Source organism: Caloenas nicobarica, chromosome 12 (assembly GCF_036013445.1).
Source record: "Caloenas nicobarica isolate bCalNic1 chromosome 12, bCalNic1.hap1, whole genome shotgun sequence".
Taxonomy (NCBI): domain Eukaryota; kingdom Metazoa; phylum Chordata; class Aves; order Columbiformes; family Columbidae; genus Caloenas; species Caloenas nicobarica.
In genome coordinates, this window is record NC_088256.1 from 13,335,396 (window position 1) to 13,355,729 (window position 20,334).

Genomic DNA, 20,334 nt, shown 5'->3' on the forward strand with positions numbered 1-20,334 from the left:
GAAGAAGGTAGAGGAGGCAAAAAAAAAGGAGAGGGAGGAGGAGGAGGTGAGGGTGGAGGACGGAGAAGAGGAAGAAAAGGAGAAGGTAGAGAAGGAAAAGGAGAAGGGGGAAGAGGTGGAGACAGAGAAAGAAGACGTGAAGAAGGTAGAGGAGGAAAAAAAAGAGGAGAGGGAGGAGGAGAAGGTGGAGGAGGAGAAAGTGGATGAGGACAAAGAGGAAGAGCGCCCAGCAGCAGAGATGGAAAATCTGGCTGTAGGGCAATGTGGGGAGCAGAAAACATGTGGGGCAGAGGGAGCTGGCACATGGAGCATAGCTGGGGCTGAGCCAGGACCCCCCAGTGAGGGACTGGGGCCAGCCAAGGGGACCCAAGAGCTGGAGGACAAAACACCCGGAGAAGTGCTGGAAGAACGGAGCTGTGGGGAGCAGCGAGCAGGCAACAGCTGGGGGAATGCTGGGGAAAGCAACATCCCTCCAGACAGCTTCAGCCCCGGGGCAGTGCTCCAGGCTGGGCACTTGGGGGCAAGCGAGGAGCTGAGTGGAGGGCCAAAAGTGCCCCCCTGCCCCATAGCAGCCAGGGAAAGGGGTAACGCACCCCTAGGGCAGTACAGCAAGAGCAGAGAGCTTGAGGATGTGACCCTGGGGCACGGCCAGCCCTGAGCAAGGCCTGTTACACATGGATGAGGGAAAGGCTGCTGGACCGCTAACGAAGAGGCACAGCACTGGCAGCAGGGCTGCTGTAGCCTGAGAGGGAGCCCCAGGGCTGGAGACATGGGAACAAGGCTGTCACCCTGTCACCGCCGGGACCTCCAGCCCTGCTGTGCAGCAGCGCCTGCTGCCTCCCTGTCCCGACTCGTTGGCTCCAGTGCCTTTCAGCTGGGCCCTGCTGAGCTTTGCTGGCTGAGAAATAAAAGCTTTTCCTTGGCACCACGCACTGGATTTGTTCCTGGATGGGATCGGCTTTCCTTGATCACAGCCCGCACTCCTTGCCTTGCTCTGGAGCCTGCGGTGCAGGGATGGGGATGGGGCATCTTGCTTTACCCTTGAGAAGGGGAGTTTAAGAGGCTGCATTTTGCTCCCATTTAAGCTTCTGAATCTCTCCTGTGTGAGAGAGTCCCTGCAGTAGCATCATGTCAGGCCTTTGCCCAGAACCACCAGCCCTTCCAGGCAGGGGCGAGAGCAGATCCAGCCCTACAAGGATCAGTCCTGGGCAGGCTTCACCCTGGGCTGCACCCTGTGTGTGGGGGAGGACCTGAGAGCCCCCAGCCTCAGCCTGGGCCAGTCCTCAGCTGAGCCCCTCGCTGCGCCACAGAGACATGGGCAACTTGGGAAGCTCTTGGGGCAGGGGCGCCCGGACACCTGTGGGCACTGGAGACATAACGGGGCTCCAGGGAGAACACACAGAGAGAGAAGACTGCCTGCCCAGCATCCCACTGCTGCCTACATCCTTCCTGGGGCTGAAGGATTTCCTACAGCAGAAGTTCCTGGGCGAGGAAAAGGGACTGTCCCCACACAGCCCCTGTCCCAGCCCTCAGGCTCCTGCATAGCCCTGAGGAAAGGGATAAAGAAAGATGGTGGTCAGAGGACACACTTGTGCCTGGGGAGCCCAGAGCTTTGCTCACACCTGCTGCTCCACCTCAAATGGTGTGAACAGCTAGTGTGACACAGGGCCACCCACGTCCCAGCAGCCCTGCAGGAGCAGTGCCAGGTTGGCTCGGCGCTGGGAGCTGCCCTGACTCCGCCGAGCTGCACAGATAGAAGAGGCCAGAGCACCAAGCCAGGTCTCAGTACAAATACAAATTTATTCTCTTTCCAGAGCAGAGATGGCGCGAAGCAGCGAGGTCAGCAGCATCACAGCACATGGTTACCAGAGCACTAGCCAGCCTGCTCCCCTCCCTGCCACATCCCGGCTCCAAACGCAGCCCGAGCACCCAGCCTGGCTGCTGCTGCTCCCCACACCTGGCACCAAGGCTCTGCCCTCATCCTGCCTTTTCCTTTCTCCAGCTTCCCCCAGCTGGGTACTCCTGACCTCATTCTCGGGCCAAAATCTTGCTCCTCTCCATGCTCCCCCCATCCTGTCACTGGGATAACCGGAGGGTCCAGCAGGATCTCACAGGCTGGTGTGTGTTCCTTCCCCATGGCCAAACGAGCAGCCTGACACACAGCGTGCGTACGGCCAGCCCAGTACTAGTGCCACCACTGGTGTCCCACCTCTCACCTGGGTGTGAGAGGGGACAGCAGGGACAGCAACCCCCATGGCTGCTGGTAGACACGGCAGCACAGGACCCCCAGTGCCCAGCCAGAAGGCTCCACTGCCAAAACCCCGGTGTGGGTGCTGCTTTGCACCTCTGCCAGCACACTGAAGCCAAACACACAGCCCTGTCGCCCCAGGTCCAGATCTCCCAGAACAGCTCGCCACTGCATCCCATCCCAGCCAGTGACAACAGCCCCATACCTGTCCTCGCTGCAAGCCCTGTTTTGGGCAGGATGCTTCACACCGGTGTGCAGCCCTGCCTGCACCCTGCCCTGTGGGCTCAGGCATCTCATCCCTCCACAGCCTGTGGCCCCAGAGCAGCAGGGCCACCTCAGCCTCTGCTCTGGGGCACCCCACAGCACCTGACTCTGCCTTTTTCTCGACATAACACAGCATGAGACAGCCAGCCCAAGGGAGCCTTTGGGATCAGGAGCCACCACCACACTACCCTGCCAGCTTGCAGAACAACCTCCTCCACTGCAGGCAGGACTTGCCTGCTTCCAGTGAGTGCCTCTGGCCCCTCAGCCCAGCTCAAACTCGGGACAGAAGCAGGGCAAGTACTCCTTGGGGGTACCAAGGAGGTGCACTGCCTGTCCTGCTGCCTTCCTGCACCGCTGCGCTCCTGCATCACAGCCCAGCAGCCTGGTGGCCCCAGGGCTGGAGAAACCCCTTCTGCAGCACTACGGGGATAGGTGGCTGCAGGACGCCAGGCTCCCCAGGGATAGAGCTGGGTCCAGGCACGACAGGCCCTCTGTGCCATGGCAAAGGCACAGCTCCCCAGGAAAGCAGGTGGGACGGAGTACCTGCTGCTGGTCCAGCCCTTTGCTGAGCTCCCCTCGCAGCAGCCCTGCTCCACAGCAGCTCCAGCAGCAGGGAAGGTGCTGGTCCCTGCAGGAGCAGATGTTGGGCAGAACTGAAAGTGAAGGGCAGCTGCACTTACAGTATTAGAGTTTAATGGAGTGAGTCCATGAGAGTATTTAAGTACAGAATATATATATAATATATAGAAATATATGCAAATTAAATGGTAAGGCTCTGTTATAAAGACCCTCTCAAGATAAGGCTACTAGCTGGGCTGAAGCTCTAACATGGACTCATCCCTACTCCATAAACCTCGCAGACTCTACCCACCAGACAGTATGTGCCTGGCTGGCTGCAGAGCCCTGGGTGGCAGAGAGAGTTCAATCCGTAAGGCTGGCAGCTGGATGCTGTTAGAAAGAGTTCTTTTAAAAACTGGGTGGCTCCAGGAGTGTTTTGATGCCCATAAATCTGGAGGACCCCTGGCCAAAACTGAAGAGGAGCGGGATGCTGAGTTCTGCACCCCCTGAAACCATGAGTGCCAGAGGGGACAAGCAGCTTTCAGAGCTTCATTTCTTCTGAACCTTTCCACCCAGGTTTGGACACTGGCTGAGTGACTGAGCCAGCCTCCTGGGGAGCCCACAGTCCTGCTCCTGCATGGCCTATGTTCCCCTGAGATCTTCTGGAGCTGCCAAGCATCCTGCACGACCAGCTCGCAGGGAGTCTGTGTGAGGTCTGCCGCAGCACGGGGAGCATGGCAGGGAGAGGAGAGGGAGGAAAGCAGCCAGGTAGCTTGTTAGGAAAAGCCTCTTGCTCATAGGAGGTGTTAGATAAGGGAAGTCATACCTGAAAGAGAAATGGAGAGGTCAGGAATATAGGACCTGCAGCCACCTGGTTAGAACGGGGCTGCTGCAGAGCCAGAAGAATCCTGCTCAGAGATGGCAGAAAGTGGGCAGGAGTCTGCATGGGCAGAAAGGGGAGCTCTGCCCCACTTTGTGTTAGTGCTGGCACCAAGCAATGTCTCTCCCCGGCATGCGCATGGGCAGCCCAGGTGAGGGACCAAGTGCTGCTCCTGGGCTGGAGCACAGAGGGGCAGCAGAAAGACCAACACCAAAACCCACTGGGCAAGTGAAGCACCATCCACACACACATCCCCCAGTCCCCAGCCCCACTGGGAAGAGCTGTCCGTGAGCATCTAGGAGAGGATGCACCATCGCTTCCATTTCACCAGGTAACTGGGGCCTTGACCTCTTCTGGAAAAGGGTCTGGACAGGGATGAAGTGAGGAGGTGGCTCAAGGTGATCGTTGCAAACTCGATGCTGGCAGGTCTGTCCATCTTCTCAGTGGAGAGTCCTATGGGGTGCAGCGTCCCGAGCAGGGCAGGAGGCTGCCTTGCAGCTCCTCTGTGGGGATCTAGTTGGTCCATACTCTTGGCAGCTCTGTTCACCTCTCCTTACATGTGTGAAACCTCCTCCTCAGCCTCTCTGCACCCAGGATACACACCAGTCCCAGCAGCACCGTGGCAGCAGAGCCCTTGGCTGCAGGCACTGCAGAGCATCAGCCATCGCAGGGAAGCTGGGATTGGGGCAGGGCTCCATGGGGAAAACCTCATCTGAGGGAGCAGTACGAGGCCAGAGAGGGAGACTTCACTCGAGTACCTCGAGAGTTGGGGAAGGCGCTGCGCAGCTTCTCCATGATGTCTTCCAGGCACATGCTGACTTCCTGGCTTTTGGCTTCCACTTCATCTGCAGCAGGAAAGAGGACACCGGGTGAGCAGGCTCTCTGGGCATCCACCTCACCAGCCAGCATCTCTGCAGGTTCACAGGGTGCAGACAGCTTCCCACAGCATTGAACAAAGAGTGGGGCCGAGAGCTCCGTCCAACTTCAATCCTCACCTGCAGCTTCAGTGTCAGGGGTGTTGTGCTCTTTTTCCTTTGCCTGGCTGCCTTCAGACTGATGTGGGGATGAAGCCAAGGAAGAGGCTGCTGAACCATTGCCATCTGACTCTGCTGGAGGCTGGAGAGAAAGAAAGGGGATTGTCACAATCCTCTGTCCTTGTCCAACCCTGCTTCCGACTATCCCTTTGTGCCACTGCCCCGGCTGAATTGTTGCAGAGTCCACCCCAAGGATGGGCTTTCCCTAGATCCTTGCTCTGAGAGTACCTGCAGCAGCAGCTCCCTCAGTCGGTGCAGCTGGGACTCCAGCTGCTTGTTGTGGTCCTCCAGGATCTGCATGCGGGTCTCCAGGCGGCTCTTGTGCTGCCGGAGGATTCGTGCTTCTGCCAGGAGCTCATCATTATGTGGGTCTTGCACTAATTTGGGGGAGCCCGTAGCCAAGGTTGGAGACTCCACCGCTTCATCATGCTGCCATTTCAAGCGTCTCAGCTCTCCCTGAAGGATCCTGCAAGATACCCTAGGTCAGCATCACCGCCCTCCTTTCTAGGGACTGCTCAAACACCCAGCAGCTGCCCGCTGGGAATGGTCCAGGACTCAGAAACAAAACACCGCTGGAGGAGGTGCTCCCATGAAGGTTTTAAGGCTCAGCCTAGGCACCCTCCAAACCAGCCCATTCAGCTCCTCCAATCCCCATCTTCAGCCCCAGCAGCCATCCCCTGGCTCCACTCTGAGCTCTGCCAGGCTTCTCCCTTTCTCCTCAGCCTATAGGCCCCCCTTTAAGAGTTGTCCATGCCTCTACCTGTTTTCATCCTCTAAGTGCGCCAGAATTCTCTCCAGTTCTCCCTTGTCATCCATGTTGAGGCTTCCTGGAACCTGTTGGCTGCCCCCAGGCTCTCGGTCGGTGATGGGGCTGGAATGGCGCAGCAGGTACTGGTCCTCATCCCTGTTGCAGCAGGTAGAGAAACACCTTAGTGAGGAACATCAGTCTCACGGGACTCATGTGCCCTTGGGGAAGAACAGCTTGGAGGGAGATGTTTTTGCATGGGAGCTTGTTCTCGCTGCTCCAGGTCTAAAGCTCAGAAGCAGCTCAGCACCCCCGGGTAGCTGGAGGTGGCCAAGAGCCTCAGACTCAAAGCAGTGGGGAAGGAAAACATTTCTGTGCCCTGGCTAGGCAGGGACAGAGTCACAGGAGCCCTGACTCAGGGGGAGGTGAGGAGGAGCGAAAGGAGGCAGAACTCACAGGCTATCATCAGGGGACAGGCTGTCGTTGAAGAAGGAACAGTTCTGGCTTTCCATCTCTGCAAGCCTGGAGGAAAGAGAAACAGGTTGAGAAACGGCCAGAGACACCATGAATGCCTGCTCAATGCACCCTGCTTGCAGCAGCCCCTGCAAGAACCCTTTCTGGCAGGGTCTCCCAGCTGGCCTATACCAGTCTGCCCGTCTTCACAGGCTCTAGAGAGTTTTATCTTTTTTGAAAACAAGAAACTGCTGCTCTGGGGTGACAGTCTCTGGAATAAAGGGCTGCTGCAATGCAGCCGCTCAGCCTCCTCTCACCTAAGCGAAGTCAAGGGGTGAAAGCTCCAGCCTAAGGCCTGACCTACAGGCTCCCTGTGCTCCTCAGGTCCCTGCTCTGCCTGGACCCGCGGTGAGGGCAGAAGCATCACAAAGCACAAGGCAGCAACGGGAAGCGAGCAAGCAGCACTGGTGAGCGCACAGGCAGAGCATCGAGGGATCTGCCTGATGAGAATCCAACCAGCAGCTCATACTGGGAAGAGCAGGAAGGTACGTGGAGGCTGCACTTCATCACTCAGACATCTGCTGTCAGATGCATGGCACTTGCTGCCAATTTGTGTGACATCAGCTGTGTCCCAGGCAGGAGCAAGGTGGTGCAGGCAGGTCTGACCGGCCCCGCAGCTGCCTTTTCCCAAGGGCACGGCAGCCTGAGCCATCGCAGCCAGCCTCTGCCTGCCAGGCAGCACGCTGGGAAGCGTGGAGGGGGCTGTGGGCACACCACGCGTCTGCCCCCAACCTCCCCACACCCGTGGGAGTCACACTGCATGCCCTGGCTTGACAACGGTGCCCGGTGGTGGTACCTGCTGGCAAAGTGCTCGATCCGAGAATGGGTGTCGGCATGCGGTAGCATCGGGGAGGAGGCTGGTCTGGAAGAGACACACACTGGTCAACAAGGCTTGGCAGTCCTTGCTCAAAGCTAGGGCTTGAAGAGGCTGCCCTGGTCTCACCTGGGCTGAGAAGACTCAGGGACAGGCTGGAGAGGGAGACTGAAATCTCTGCTCCTCCAAAAACTAGGTGCTGTAACACCACCAGAGCAAGTGCCCCCTCCAGCCCTCCCTGTCTCCCAGCTGAGATGCTGTTTCCATTTGTGGAGCCCACGTAACAGGCAGGGTTGAAAGGCACAGTGTGGGGCCCAGCCAACTCACGTCTCAGAGAAGTCAGCCTCGAGTACGGACTGGACAGGCAGGTAACCCCTCTGCGGATGCTTGCTGAAGTACTGCTTGGACCGAAACTTGTTCTTCAGCGTAGTGGCAAAGTCTCTCATGTTCTCACTGGATGTGGTCTGCAGACACACAAACAATGACAAAGGTGCTGCTTAATGAAAAGCAGAGTACTACCGGTCAGCACCCTCAGGAAAGAAGTCCCTTCAGGCTGGGCATGAGTTACATGGTGGAAGGGGCAGACACAGCTGAGGAAGCAAGGAGGGCACACGGCAGCCCTGTCAGCCTGTCATGGGGCCTGGCACAAGCCAAGCTGGGAATCGGTGGATGCTATACATCCTGCTCACCACGAGCCCTCCTGCTCACCATGAGCCCCAGAATAGCAGGGACACAGACAGCAGAGGGCATGCAGAGGGGATCAAAAACATACAAGGGATCCACTTCTGGGGCTGTACCAGCATAAATGTCATATGGCTGCTGCCATCAACGGGGACCTGCTCTGAGCCAAGACCCTCCCAGCCCAGCTCTGTACCGGGGTGTAGTACTCCATGATGGGGTAGTGCAGCTTGTTGCCCTTGCTGGCTCGTCCGGTGAGGAAGCAAGTCTGGCAGATGTCCACATTGAACTGCTTCAGGCTGCGATACCTGGAGAGATCAAGAAGCCATAGGGAGGCAGTGAGAGTCAGCAAAAACACATCATTTTGGAGCCAAAGGAGAGCTCAGCAGGGAACAGAGGTTGTCTCGTCTGTGTCACTCTTGCACCCTGCTGAACCCACAGTGCTGATGGCTGAAATCCCCAGAAAAGCATCCTGCTCCTTCCCTGCTGCTGGCACCTGGTCTGACCTGCCTGAAACGCTGCTGCTGCAGAGCTCTAGCTTCCCCCAACAGCACAGAGCAAATTCAGCTCCCTCCTGCAGCACACCATGCACTTCCCTTGGGGATCAAGGTCCCATATCACAACCCCTACCTGAAGCCTTTGATGGGGCACTGCCGGCAGACGGAGCACTTGGTCTGGTGCTTCACCTGCTCTGCCATGGTGACCCGGTGCAGCACAGCCAGCCACACCATGGACTGCGGCTCCAGGTTGGCCCACTCCAGGAACTGGGACACCTCGATGGCAGACTTCCCATTGCTCTGGGGAGGGGAGAGAAAGGGGTTGCTCAGAGCTGGGACCCAGCTGTGATGGGGTGCAAGCCCCTTGCCACCTCCGGGAGCCTCTCCCTGGCATGGCTGCTGCAGAGGGGACAGCACAGGCCATGGCATCCTACTCACAAAGCGGAAGCAGCTGCGGATGCTGGGCTCCACGTTGCTGCCCCCGAACGCCGCCACCTCTCCCAGCTGGCGTGGGACCTGGATGGCCTCATGGAGCAGGACGCCAAGGTGCCGCTGGTCACACAGTCCCCCTGCATTCGCCACTTGGCTGAAAAGATCTGCCGGCAGGACAGACACACAGCCCCATTAGAGACATGGCTGATGCCTCTACACACTGAGCAGGATGCAGGAGCTGGGAAGCGGTGTGTGGATCACACCAGGGCTCCCGCTGCCTGTCTCTGGCAGGGAGCTCAAATGAGCAGGAAAAACTGAGCTATGGTTAAATAACCTTTACTGGTATCCTTCCAGCTCCCAATAACCAGGAATTTTGAGTCTTCTTGATACAGAGGTAACTTGCATCACTTCTTTGACAGCCACAGCTGGCTTGTCCTCTATGAATCTGCCCAATCCCTTTATTTAACCCCTTGGTGCCTCCTATGCTAACTTCTCTGCAGTATCCCATGGCAGAGAGTACCATGGTTAAAATGTAGTGAGGGAAGGGGCTTCCTTTAATCTGCCTGAAAACTACTTCCCAGCTATGCACGCCCAGGGTTCTTCCTTCTGGGAAGCACTGGACAAGTTGCCCGTTTGCCTTCGCTGCACTGTTCCTTATAGCACCATGCAAGAAAGATCACCGCAGCACCAGTCAGTCTGCAAAAATGCATCCTAATTTAGGCAGCGTAGGCTTGGGCAGGGAAGGAGAGGTGGCAATGCAAGCAAATTAGTCACTGTAGAAAAGCTGTTTCTTTGGTCTTTCTGGGCAAAGAAGGGCTACACCAGGAAACAAAAGCACTCCTGCTTTCCCTAGGTTACTCCACACCAGGCCCTGGGGGAGGGAGACGGGGGGACTCACACTGAAACTTCTCCTTGACCTCTGTCCCGCACAGACATGCAATGCCCGTCTTGAAGGAGAGCGCCCTCATCTTCCCACTGCGACCACTGCAAGGTGAGATATTGCAAAGGTTTGCAAATGTTTTGGAGTTTTTTCTAATGCAGGGGGGTCAGCAAGGCAAGCCTGTGCCAGGCAGCCCCCTCACTCATAGCCAGGGCCTTCTTGCAGCACTGCCAGCTGGAAAAGCAGCAAAAAGGTTTCCTTCCAAGCACGGCAGCCCCACAGCTCTGGGAGACACTGGGGGACTGGTACCTGTCAAAGACATTCAGCAGCCAGTTGAGGCTCATGTCCACGCAGAGCGGCACATTCACCAGGATGCCCCGCTCCTCCTCCAGCCTCTCGTAGAGGGCGGTCAGGCAGTGGATGACCTCCACCACGTCCATCGCCCGGTCGCTGGGCTGCAGGTCATGCTCATTGAAGATTTCCAAGGCTGTGGCTAGGGGCACCATGTCCACTGCACAGAAAGCACAGGCAGAGGGATCAGAGGCAGAGAGGAAAATGGTAGAAGCAAGAACCAAGAGCAGGGAGACACAGCCCTGACCTGGAGCACGCATCATGTTGAACTTCTACCGCATCGTATTCACCTTGCTACTAATCCCTGTTCTAACTGGAGTTTTACTAACAGTGCAGAAGTCGAGTTTATTGACTCCCTTCCTCCTCTTCAAAGCAGTGGAGCCTTCTCTGCCCGCACCAGCGAGGCTGGTTTCTGCTCCATGTCACATCCATGGCTTCTTCAGGCTCCCTTGGAGCTGCTGGGTGAGCCCTTGCCTGATCCAACAGCTTTGTAACTCCGAGCTGGACCATGTTGTGCTCAAATCCCTTCGACTAACCCCTGCCCCTTGAGGAATTTCCACCCTAAGCCTGCAAAGAAAGGGGCTGGCGCAGAGACCTCAGCAAGTGGATTTGCTCAGCTTTCCAGCCACAGGCTCATCTTCCTAGCGCCTCTCGCCTCAGCTACCTGTCCCCTGGTGGGCTCCTGCCTTTGATGTGCTGATAACAGCTTGTATTAGTTTAATGCCTTTATCGAGGGAGACACAGCAGGAGGGAAATACTTTTCACACTCACATCTCAGGGCTTTTTGCACCCGTCGTAGTTTCATAGCCGTCCGATACGCTGAGAATTTGATGTTGTTCAAATCCGCTGCAAGAACACAGGAAAAGAAGAATAAAACCACAGCTCGACATCCTTATCTCCAGGGCAGGAAGCAGCAGTTGCAGCTCCCAGATATCTGCTCCACCAGCAGAAGTGGAGTACATGTGGAAGGAGGAGGGACAGAGCCATGCAGGCAGCTGCACCCCTCTGCTTTAGGGGGGGCCTGTGCCACAGAGGAGAGTGGGTGTGCTGAGGGGATCTCGCATTGGACCCCACGCTGCAAAAAGGGGAAAGCAACTCAAATGGTTTTGTGGCAGACTCCTTACCCAGCGTCTGGTACAACTCCGTCATCTTCGGGTGGTCCCAGCACGTTGTCTGGGCCTGGTGGCTGGAAGGAAAACAGAAGTAAAACGAGAGTCAAGTTGGGAATGAAGCAGCTGCCATGAGAGATTAAAAAAAGGACCTTGCCAGCCTTGGGACTGAGTCCCCCAGTGCCTGCAGAGACACTGGGGCTGCTGCATCCCAGTAAGCACAGTCCCCAGCCACAGCAGCATGGTAGAAGATGCTTCCAGCCAGTGTCCCCCCTCATCTGGGGCATCTCAGCAGACAGGGAAAGCCTGGCTCTGCCAGGCTGGGGCTGACATGCTTTGCTGGAGGTCAGTGCTCAGACCAGTCTGCTCACCGCTCCCCACTCCTAATTGGTCCCCAGTTCCTGTTCCCACTGTGCTAGAGAAGACACTGGGCCATGGTGGGGAGCACACTCACTTGATGTAGTATGGCACTTTGTTGGGGGAAATGGCTCGCTCCCAGGGGACCTGGACAGAGGCTGCAAAGAGAGACACACAGATGTCAGATCAATGACAAATGCTTGTTTAGGTTGATGCTCTCCCTGGTGAAAGCCCAGTGGGACTGTGCCAGCAGGTGGGTGCCCCTGAGGAGGCTGTGCCTTCCCAGATCACCAACTTGGGGTGCTGAACCAGGCAAATGGATGCTGCCTATAAGAGAGGCGCAAGACTGTGGGTCTTTTCAGAGGGGTCTTGCCCTTCTTGAGACAGGGACCCTGAATCTGGCTGAGCTCACAACTCAGGAAGAGACAATTCCTGACACTTTGGGTGATGCCCAAGACAACGCTGTAGTCACCAGTGGGCAGGGCTCATAGCAGCTGGGATTCAGGCACACACACAGCACTGCCTGTTATGTCCAGGTTTGGGCACCCACAGCATCTGCTGTTCCCATTACTCATGTTCTGTGTGTCAGCTGCAGTATCTTGGGAAGATGAGGATGCATCCCATACCATCTGCCTGCCACCCTGTGTTTATTATCTAGAGGAAGAAAGCCCTTTTATGACCCTCAGTTATTTTCCCTTGTCACAGGCAGCTTGTCAATTCCAGCAACTGGAAAAGTTGCTCTTCCTTTCAGATGGGAGGATGTGGTCTGGAGAGAAACAGCCCAACAAACCCCACTGACATCAGGAGACTCTGCAGGGCTCAGCACTTCCAAGGACAGACCCCAGACTTCGGAGCACAACATGCTGCCTATCCTCTGCAGGTCTGAGAGTCATCAGCAGCTCAGCTCAGTAGGAACAGCATTGCTCTGCCTTGCCACGTAAATGAAAATCCTCTTAATGTGCACGCTTTTGGCCTCCAAATGACTAACACAGGATATGGGGGACTGCATTTTTCTGCCATCTGCTGTCTTGCCCACCCAGTCTCTGAGGCTGGCACAGTCCCAGTATCACCTGGGAGCCGCTGCTGCAAGTGTCACAGCTCTGTGCTCTGAACGGGAACCGCACTCCGTGTCCCAGCCTTGGTCCCACAAGGTGAGGTAGCACAACCCTAACTTTGGGACATGCCTCCTGCTCTGGTTCCTGTGCCCCAGACACTGGCCTGGACCCTTTTTTAGCTGTGCGCGTGGCTCTTAGGGCTCTGTGCTCAGCAACGGGAATCTGCACCCCATTCTCCTGTGCCACAGCCCGTGCTAAGCCACCCTGCAGAGGCAGCCCCACAGCAGGAGGACCCACTCACGTACAGGAGAGGAAGTGCTGGGAGCCTGGTCCGAAGTCCCGGTGGGCATCTTGGAGCTGCTTCAGGCGTTCGTTTATGGAAGCCTGGAGAACAGGACAGGAGAATTCAGTGGCAGCCCCTCAGGTATTTCAGATTGAAGCCCCATTCAGGAAGGCTTGTGGATGGACTCAGGCATGCCCCAGCATGCAGCTCCTCTTCCTTCCTTGCCTGCCTCGGTATTTGCGTTCCCCAGTCCGCTCAGCCCTCTACAGCTCCTACCACAGGCTGAGGCAGCACAGGCCACAGCTGCAGATCACCTGTATCCATATTTTCACAGACATCAAAGCAGCTACAGCTGGTACTGACACCCCCATCAGATCCTGATTCTCCTCAGACAGCGTCCTTCATTCCTCCCCTTGCTTTTTCCTGCTCAAGACGTCTACAGATTTACCAGCCACTTTCCTCACACTGAACTGATGCTCTCTTCCTCCAGGAACACCGGCTATACCATCCCTGCTATGCCAAGCCTTGATTTATCATCCTTGAAGCTCAGCAGTGACAGCCCTTCCCCAGCGTCTTCCCGTCTGTGGTTTATTTGCGGTGCTTGGTCCTGATTCCTTCTCACCTGCAGCTGCTTCCAGCGCATGTTGATCTGCTCCAGGGTACGGGAGTTCTCCATGGACAGGTGGACATCTGAGATGGCAAGCTGGTGCGCAAGATCATTGACTGCTTTCACCCCATCCTTCATGGGGGAGAGCTCCTCTTTGAACAGCTGGAATCCGGTGCCCGGGGGAACAGGCACAGGGCAGGGAAAGAAGGAAAAGAAGCAGGGGACTGATCAGGACTTGGGTTCAATTCCTTTGCTACAAGCTAGGGTGGGCTACTGGCTGGCAAGATACTGCTAACTAACCTTCCCACAGGGTACCTTAGTGGGAAAATTAAATCAAATTAACAAACAAAGAAGCAAGCAAACAAGCAAACAAAACCACCAAAAACCCCCCCACAGAAACCCAAAACAAAGCAGCCAAGCTGGCGATTACTCGAATCTCCTGAAAAGCAGGATGTGGACAATGGCTCATCTACACTGAGCCACTGTACCTGTGTAATGTCTGTACCATGACAAGGTGCTCAGCACAGCTGATTGCTCAGGACACTGTGGGCCAAATCCACCCTCAGAGTGCCAGGGGGCTGCTGCAGGGAGGACCTGGCCCCTGAGACCGTGGGTGATGAGGTTGCATTGGACTGAGCAGTCAGGAGGAGCAGCACCGTCCTCCTGGGAAGCAGCATCTCATCACCTCTGGGGCCAAGGCTGGTGCCTTCTCAGAGCCAGAAGTACCTTGGTCGACTGGATGTGCTCTGGCAAGGAGTCAATGAAGAGGTCCCCAATGGGTTCCCAGGTTTCATGCACGCTTTCAGCCTGGTCCAGTGTGGTGCTGAGCTCCTCCATGGCCCCTTTAATCTCTATCAGCTGCTCCAGTGTCCGTTCGATGTGACGGTGCTGGTCCACGCACCGGGCTGTGAGCTTTTCCCACAGCTCACTGGCCACGTTTGCCTGCTTCCAGACAAAGCGGCTGATGTTTTGGATCCGGTGCCGAGGAGAGACATCTGTGAAGGCAAAGCAGAAGGGGAACAGAGGGCAAAAATGAGACCCCAGCCCAGAGGAGAGTGGGCAACAGTTGGAGGAAAGACAGGTGAAAGGGAGACTTAAAAATCCAGGGAAAACTTGAAAAAGGGAGGGAAACCAAGTGATAACAGTATGGGTCTCTGCACCAACTCCTCTAGGTATCCAGCCTGCTCTGCACCAGTCTGAGCTTCGATCAAAGGACTGGAAACAGCCTGGTGCATGACGGCACTAGGCGGAGCGCTGATGTGCGCTTTGTGTCACCCCACCCACCTCCAGCGCCACCCTCTCCGGTCCAGCCCAGGAGGAGCTGTGCTATGGGAGAACAGGGAAGGGGAAGCTCCACGGACCTTTGCTTTCTGAAGTTGGTTCTTCTAATTCCTCAAATGGATGCTGGGAAAGGAAAGCCTGTGCTGACTCCAGGACAGAGTAAATGTATGGTCCCCGAGACTTCACTTCTTCCATGAAAGCCTGGAGAGCAGAGCACAGAGATCAGACAGCATGCTGCACTGGAGAATCATGCCCCTGCTGCCCCCTCACCAAGGGCTGCAGTGATTTATTCACTCTAGGGCCTAAACCTCACTGGAGACACAGAGGGAAGTTAACAGAAAAATCTTTTTGCGGTTTGGGGAAGGAATGACCACCTGCAAGAAGGTGGCTCCTGCAGAGGTCTGGACTGTAGCTTTGCAGGGTGTGTTAAGCCAGGGCTGTGCAAGAGGAATTGCTTTATTGATGATGATTTCAGAGGCACTGCTTAGACCCTCCTCACTCATGCAGCAGGAGCATGGTCATGCAAATAGTCCTTCCAGCAGCTGTTCAGCAACAGGTCCAGCTGTTGGGGGAGCAAGGAGGGGAGCAGCAGGATGCCTCAGAGCAGCACATCTGCCAAGCCAGGCTTCAGAGGCAGGCTGGTTTAGGATGTCCTCTCCTCCAACTGCAGCACCCCACTGGTGCTGTCTGCTGGATCGGCTGTGTGTGTGTGGGGAAGTGACCAGCTCCAGTGAGGATGAGGGACAGCAACAATAAGCAACAGTTTAATTTTGTTTTCAAGGTAAAAACAACTGAAGCCCAACAGCCACCGACAGCGAGAAGGAAATGCTCTGATCAGGGAAGCAGCAATGCTGATCTGTCTGGGTTTACCCCAGTTTCAGGTATGTATTACTGCAGGAATCATTCATGTCTCGACCACCAGGCCACCTTTAGACCAACCAACCTCCTCAGGCCCCAGGATCCCAAAAGCAGAGGTCAGTGAGAGGCAATTCTCTTTGTGGCAGAGGTAGGACATAAGGAAGAAACTAGAAGAGAAGTGACGGGGCCCCACTACCAGCTAAGGCACCTGCAGATGACTTGAGGCTGTAATGCAGAGATGTTGTCTAAAACCAGATGGGTTCTCCCTGTCGCATGCCTTGGGTATTTGCTACGGAACTGGTGCTGTGCCTGTCCATGGGAAGCAGAGATGGGCAAGGGCTGGTGCACTCACAGGCTGGGGACATGCGCAGTGACACAAGGTGGGGGTCCCAGGCAGGGCTGCCCACCTGCAGCTCATCTGAGCAGTGACTGGTGGCAGGGGAGGCACAAGAGAACGTACCGCGTGCGTCTCCTTTTCCTGCTGCACCAGGAGGACATCGCCCCGCAGGGGCAGCTGCGCCGAGAGCTCCTCATCCTTCTGCCCAAGCCAGTCTATGATCTCCTGGAGGGGCAGCTGCAGCTTCCCACTGTGATCAGAAAAGGCCTCCAGCCGAGCCCTGGCAGGATACCAAGGACAGCAGGGCGGTGGTCAGATGGGCAGGAGAAAAGCAGGTTACCCAGGGAGGGGAGGCACAGCACCACGGCTGGGGTGATGACCCCACCACCCCCAGAACCCCCCAGTGACCGGCAGCGTGCCTCAGCACGGGCTGTGTGTGACCCTCAGCCAGCACAGCACAGGTGGGGTGAAGCACAGAGGTGCAGGGGAGAGGAAACTCAGAGGCTCTTCATCACCCTGGAGCCCGGAGCAGAGGACAGTCGCTCTGCATCTGCCTGGGGGTCAGAGCTGTACTCTGGTTGGCACAGCGGGCTCGGCATTTACATGACTGGGCAGCTTCCAGGAGCCTTGCATTAGGGCAGCAGACAATTAACACGCCCCAGTTAAGCTCTCTGTCTTGCTGGCGGTGGAGCTGCAACCTCTGATGGTCTAGCAGGCGCGTTCCCCCTGCACGGTGGAGAGAGCTCCCAGCAAAGGGACAAACGCAGAAGAGGTGGTGGCAAGGCCATGGGGCAGAAAGAGACAATCTGCAGAGACAGCAGCGGTGGAGGATGGAGACAGCAGCAGATTCAAGCAGGAGGGAAGGAGGGGAGGGAGAGGAGGACGGGATGGGTGGAAATGGAGGGGATGCTTTTCAGCAGAGAAAGACTCTGAGGTCTGTGGACAAGAGGCGAAACTGAGCCAAGGTCACAGAGAATTAATGTGGTTCATTAAACAAGTAAGTTCAAAACCTCCTGACAAGCACATGAAACAGGCAAGGCTAGAAGGCAAGGCTAGAAGGCAAGGCTAGAAGGCAAGGCTAGAAGGCAAGGCTAGAAGGCAAGGCTAGAAGGCAAGGCTAGAAGGCAAGGCTAGAAGGCAAGGCCAGCCCTGGGGCTTGCTCCAGGCAGGGACTCTTACCGAAGACTGTGTGATTTCTTTTTGATCTCATTCCAGCAAAGATTCATCTCCAGGGGGGCCTGGGGCCCGGTGGCACTGCTCGGTGCCCGGAGGGTCACGCGCGAAGGTCCTGCACCATCCTGTGAGGCTTCAACCTGAGCAGAAACAGAACCATGCTGCATGCAGAGATCGATGCCTGGTGCTTACAACACTTGCCTGGGGACACCTACCCTGCTCTGTCCTGACCCTGCCTGGCTTTTCAGCTCCCAAGGAGGCTGCCCTGCTCCCAGAGCAGTCCGTTAGCAGCTCCAGGGAAGCTCGTTGCTGTGGAGGAAGGATGCAGTGCCAGCTCCAGCAGCACCAACAGCAAAGGTTGGAAGAAGGGCTTACTGCACATCTCCTGTTCTGCAGGACCTCTGTGCTCCTCAGTTATCCAGCAATGAACTTCTCTCACTGCTACATATTAAATCAGAGCTGGTTCCTGTGTGTCACAGTCCCTGCAGGGCTAACGGCAATTTCTTTCCACGCCATACAGGATTGCTATGCTTCAAGAAGAGGTGAGCACCGTGGGTCCTGTTGTTCCTTGGGACCAAGGGGACCTGCCAGCCTCCTTTACACCATATCCCCAGTACTGGGAGCTGCCACCTGCTCCTCTACAGAAGCACAAGGATATTTATTCCCTGCCTGCACGGCAAGTCTGAGATGCTGCTTCCCCTCCACAGATGCTGCTTCTCGTCTGCTCCTCTCCAGAATGAGCAGTGGTGGGAAGGCTGCTCAGAGAGGCCGTGAAGCAGATCACAGCAGATCTTAACCCAGTCACTTGAAGGAAGCACGCTTTGTACCGTGCCACTCAGCCTGGAAAACTGAGTGCTCATCCCCAGACAACAAACCCTCAGTGGATGGGGGAAGGAATCCTCTCCAAAGCCTTATCACTGCATCATGCCCCTGCTCATGATGTCACCAAAGACATCTTTGCACTTGCTGGCGAAAGCAACACGCACCAGCAGGACTGGAAGCAGCTCACACAGGACTTGATGAGTGAGAGGGGATTTCCTCTCCAAAAAACATAGTTTGTTGTGCAAAACACACAGACATATTGCATTTCCACAAGTGAGACATTGATGCACTTTGTTGGGGAAATGGCAGCATTTCAATCTAGTGCTGCTTTGATATTAGAGCTCATTTGTGATAATTATCCCCAGGTGATTAATCAACCATAATTAACTGCATTAGCACTTTCTAAACAGCACATACAACAGGCACCCCTTCGCCAGAGAAGGGCAACTGCCTCTGCAGGAAAGCAGCAGCTCTTCCAAGAGGAGTGTGCAGATACTTGTCCTGTCCAAGGGCCCCTGGAGGTGTCCAGGGGACAGACCCAGCAAAGCCAAGGAGAGGAACAGGCAGGAGCAAACCACCAGACAATTAATTTGGCCACACAGCTAAAACAATGCCCCCTCCACGCCGATTCTCAGAGAGAAATCAAATTATCACCGAGGCGGGTGCTAAGCTTGCTTCATCTAAAAATATCTAACACTGGTCTGCTCTCTGCCTCACCATCCTGCCTCTCCAGAAGCATCAAGAAAACACAGAAAAATCATCACCCACAGAGTTCACAGGAATCTTGGGGCCATGAACATTAAACCACTCAAGCTAAAGCTGCTGCTTGCGTGTAGAAAAATCAATACTCTGCACGTGCACGTCATCATGAAGCGGGTTACCCCACAGTGCTGCCAGGGAACACTCCAGCCCTCCCCTCTACCTCAGGGGATACCAAAGGAGGAGATCAGCTCTACCTGGCTGCAAGTGCAACTGCAGCACAGCTCAGCAGACAACACACTCCTCCCAGCTTTGCTTAAGAAGTTAAAAGCTCACCAAGCCTGTGACTCACAGACCTTACCCAGTAGATAAGCCAGTGCCAGTGGCCAAGCAGGGGCCAGGTGTTGAACATCTGCTCCCCTGGGACAAAACCCCTGCAAGCAAGCAGAGGGAAAGAGAAGTGCTTTCCCTCTGAGCATCCCCTTAAGCATCCCTTCCCCAGAGATGCACATTCCCCCTCCACCCTTGAACGGCTTTCTCTTCAGGCGCAGAACACTCACGCAGGCTCTGGCCAGTCCATCTACCTGTGCTTAGCCACAGATCCACCGCGGGGCCGCTCAGCTTTGCCGGAGGAGCGGGCATCGCCTCCCACCCCTCCGGGTGCCGCCAGGCAGCACCCGGCAGGGAAGAAGGCGAGCACCGTGTGCTGAGCAGAGCCGGGCAGCCCTGAGAACTGACCCCCCAGGAATCTGGAGGGGGGCGGCAGTGCCTCGAAGCCAGCTTCAATCCCAGCTTTGTCCGGTGGCATTCCAGCAGCCTCCAACCTGCCTTAACCCTGGTGGTGCCGTCGAGGCTGCCTGCAAAGCACAAAGTGGGCAGAGATCTGCCCGCTGCTGGGCACTGTGGCATGGGAAAGCCCCTTGTGGGATGCTGGCCACGTGAAGAGGGATTGCTCCTGGCCCTGGGGAAGACCCATCTCTGCAAGAGGTCATGCTGGGCTGGGGTGACCAGGAGATACCTTGCCCTCAGATTTTGGAGCATGTGCAGGGCAGACAGGGATGTTTGCTAGGGAAGAGACTCACCCAGGGAATGGTCCCAGCAAGCTTTGGCTACCCAGAGGAAAACAGTCAGATCCTTGAGACCTGACCTCTAAGAAGCCAGAGATGCCCTCTTTGCTCCCCGCGTGCCCCAGCACAGATGTTCTCACCCGCCTGGACTGGGCGCAAATTGTTTTTGCCAGAAGGCTCTGGGCTGGCTCCTTCTGTCCCCCACAGTCCTGCCGCCCAGCATTGTTTCCATGCTCTCCTCCACCTACAGCGAGGGAATGAAAAGCTCCCTGTATCTCTCCCTCTCTTCCCCTCCTTCCCTGCCTGCACATCTGACCACTGCTGTCTCTCCCTCTGGGGCCAGCACAACCAGCCTCCTCCCCTCACCACTTCCCAGCACCGACAGACGCAGGACCAGCTCCCAGACTGGAGGAGGGGGCTTCAGCAAGGCCAGGGCACAACTAAGGATGGGCTGTCTGCAGCCTGCGGGGAGCTTTCAGGACAAGCAAGGACAAGAGAAGAAGGCTCTTTCTTAGGTGGCAACACCTACACCTGTGCAAAGGGTGGCACAGCAGACCCTTTGAACTAGGTGGAGTGTCATTAATCGTAGAGCAGCTTGCAGCCAGCTAGTGCATGGCACCCAACACACTGATGCCCACACAGCAGAAAGCCAGGCTTAGGCAGGGACTGGGGGAAACCTGTGGTGGATGTGACCTGAGCTGAGGAGGTTTGCGACCTCCTGAGTGTCATCCTGCAGCTCAGTGGTGGTGGGTCCCAAAGGGTGTCCTGCCCGAGCTCCCCTTCCCTCTCCCA

At 56.3% G+C, this 20,334-nt stretch overlaps 1 protein-coding gene across 3 annotated transcripts; it reads right to left on the reverse strand.

Moving 5' to 3' along the window:
- Positions 1–1,809: 1,809 nt before the first annotated feature.
- DRP2 (dystrophin related protein 2) lies at positions 1,810–19,166 on the reverse strand. Of its 3 annotated transcripts, XM_065643330.1 has the most exons (23): positions 19,060–19,166; positions 18,837–18,909; positions 16,961–17,094; positions 15,905–16,061; positions 14,667–14,787; positions 14,032–14,300; positions 13,321–13,467; positions 12,721–12,799; positions 11,458–11,518; positions 11,019–11,080; positions 10,666–10,740; positions 9,853–10,054; positions 9,562–9,647; positions 8,670–8,827; positions 8,365–8,531; positions 7,931–8,042; positions 7,384–7,520; positions 7,039–7,104; positions 6,186–6,251; positions 5,745–5,888; positions 5,213–5,450; positions 4,946–5,066; positions 1,810–4,795 (listed from the first exon to the last, which is right to left on the reverse strand). In XM_065643330.1, exons 2-23 carry the CDS (start codon positions 18,885–18,887, stop codon positions 4,659–4,661), a joined length of 2,790 nt encoding a protein of 929 aa, XP_065499402.1. In that variant the 5' UTR covers positions 18,888–18,909; positions 19,060–19,166; the 3' UTR covers positions 1,810–4,658. The 3 variants fall into 3 exon arrangements, with proteins under 3 accessions (XP_065499402.1, XP_065499403.1, XP_065499404.1); XM_065643331.1 differs by lacking the exon at positions 18,837–18,909; XM_065643332.1 differs by lacking the exon at positions 19,060–19,166 and having other exon boundaries at positions 18,832–18,867.
- Between the last annotated feature and the right edge of the window lie 1,168 nt (positions 19,167–20,334).

Bases quoted from the DNA above. Each gene is read 5' to 3' on its own strand.
- DRP2 (XM_065643330.1), bottom strand. From the start codon at position 18,887: ATGTTCAACACCTGGCCCCTGCTTGGCCACTGGCACTGGCTTATCTAC. The intron at 7,521-7,930 runs GTACAGAGCTGG...GTGTGTCTGCAG, and splicing joins TCATGGAGTACTACACCCCG to ACCACATCCAGTGAGAACAT. The intron at 6,252-7,038 runs GTACCACCACCG...TCTTTCCTCCAG, and splicing joins ATCGAGCACTTTGCCAGCAG to GCTTGCAGAGATGGAAAGCC.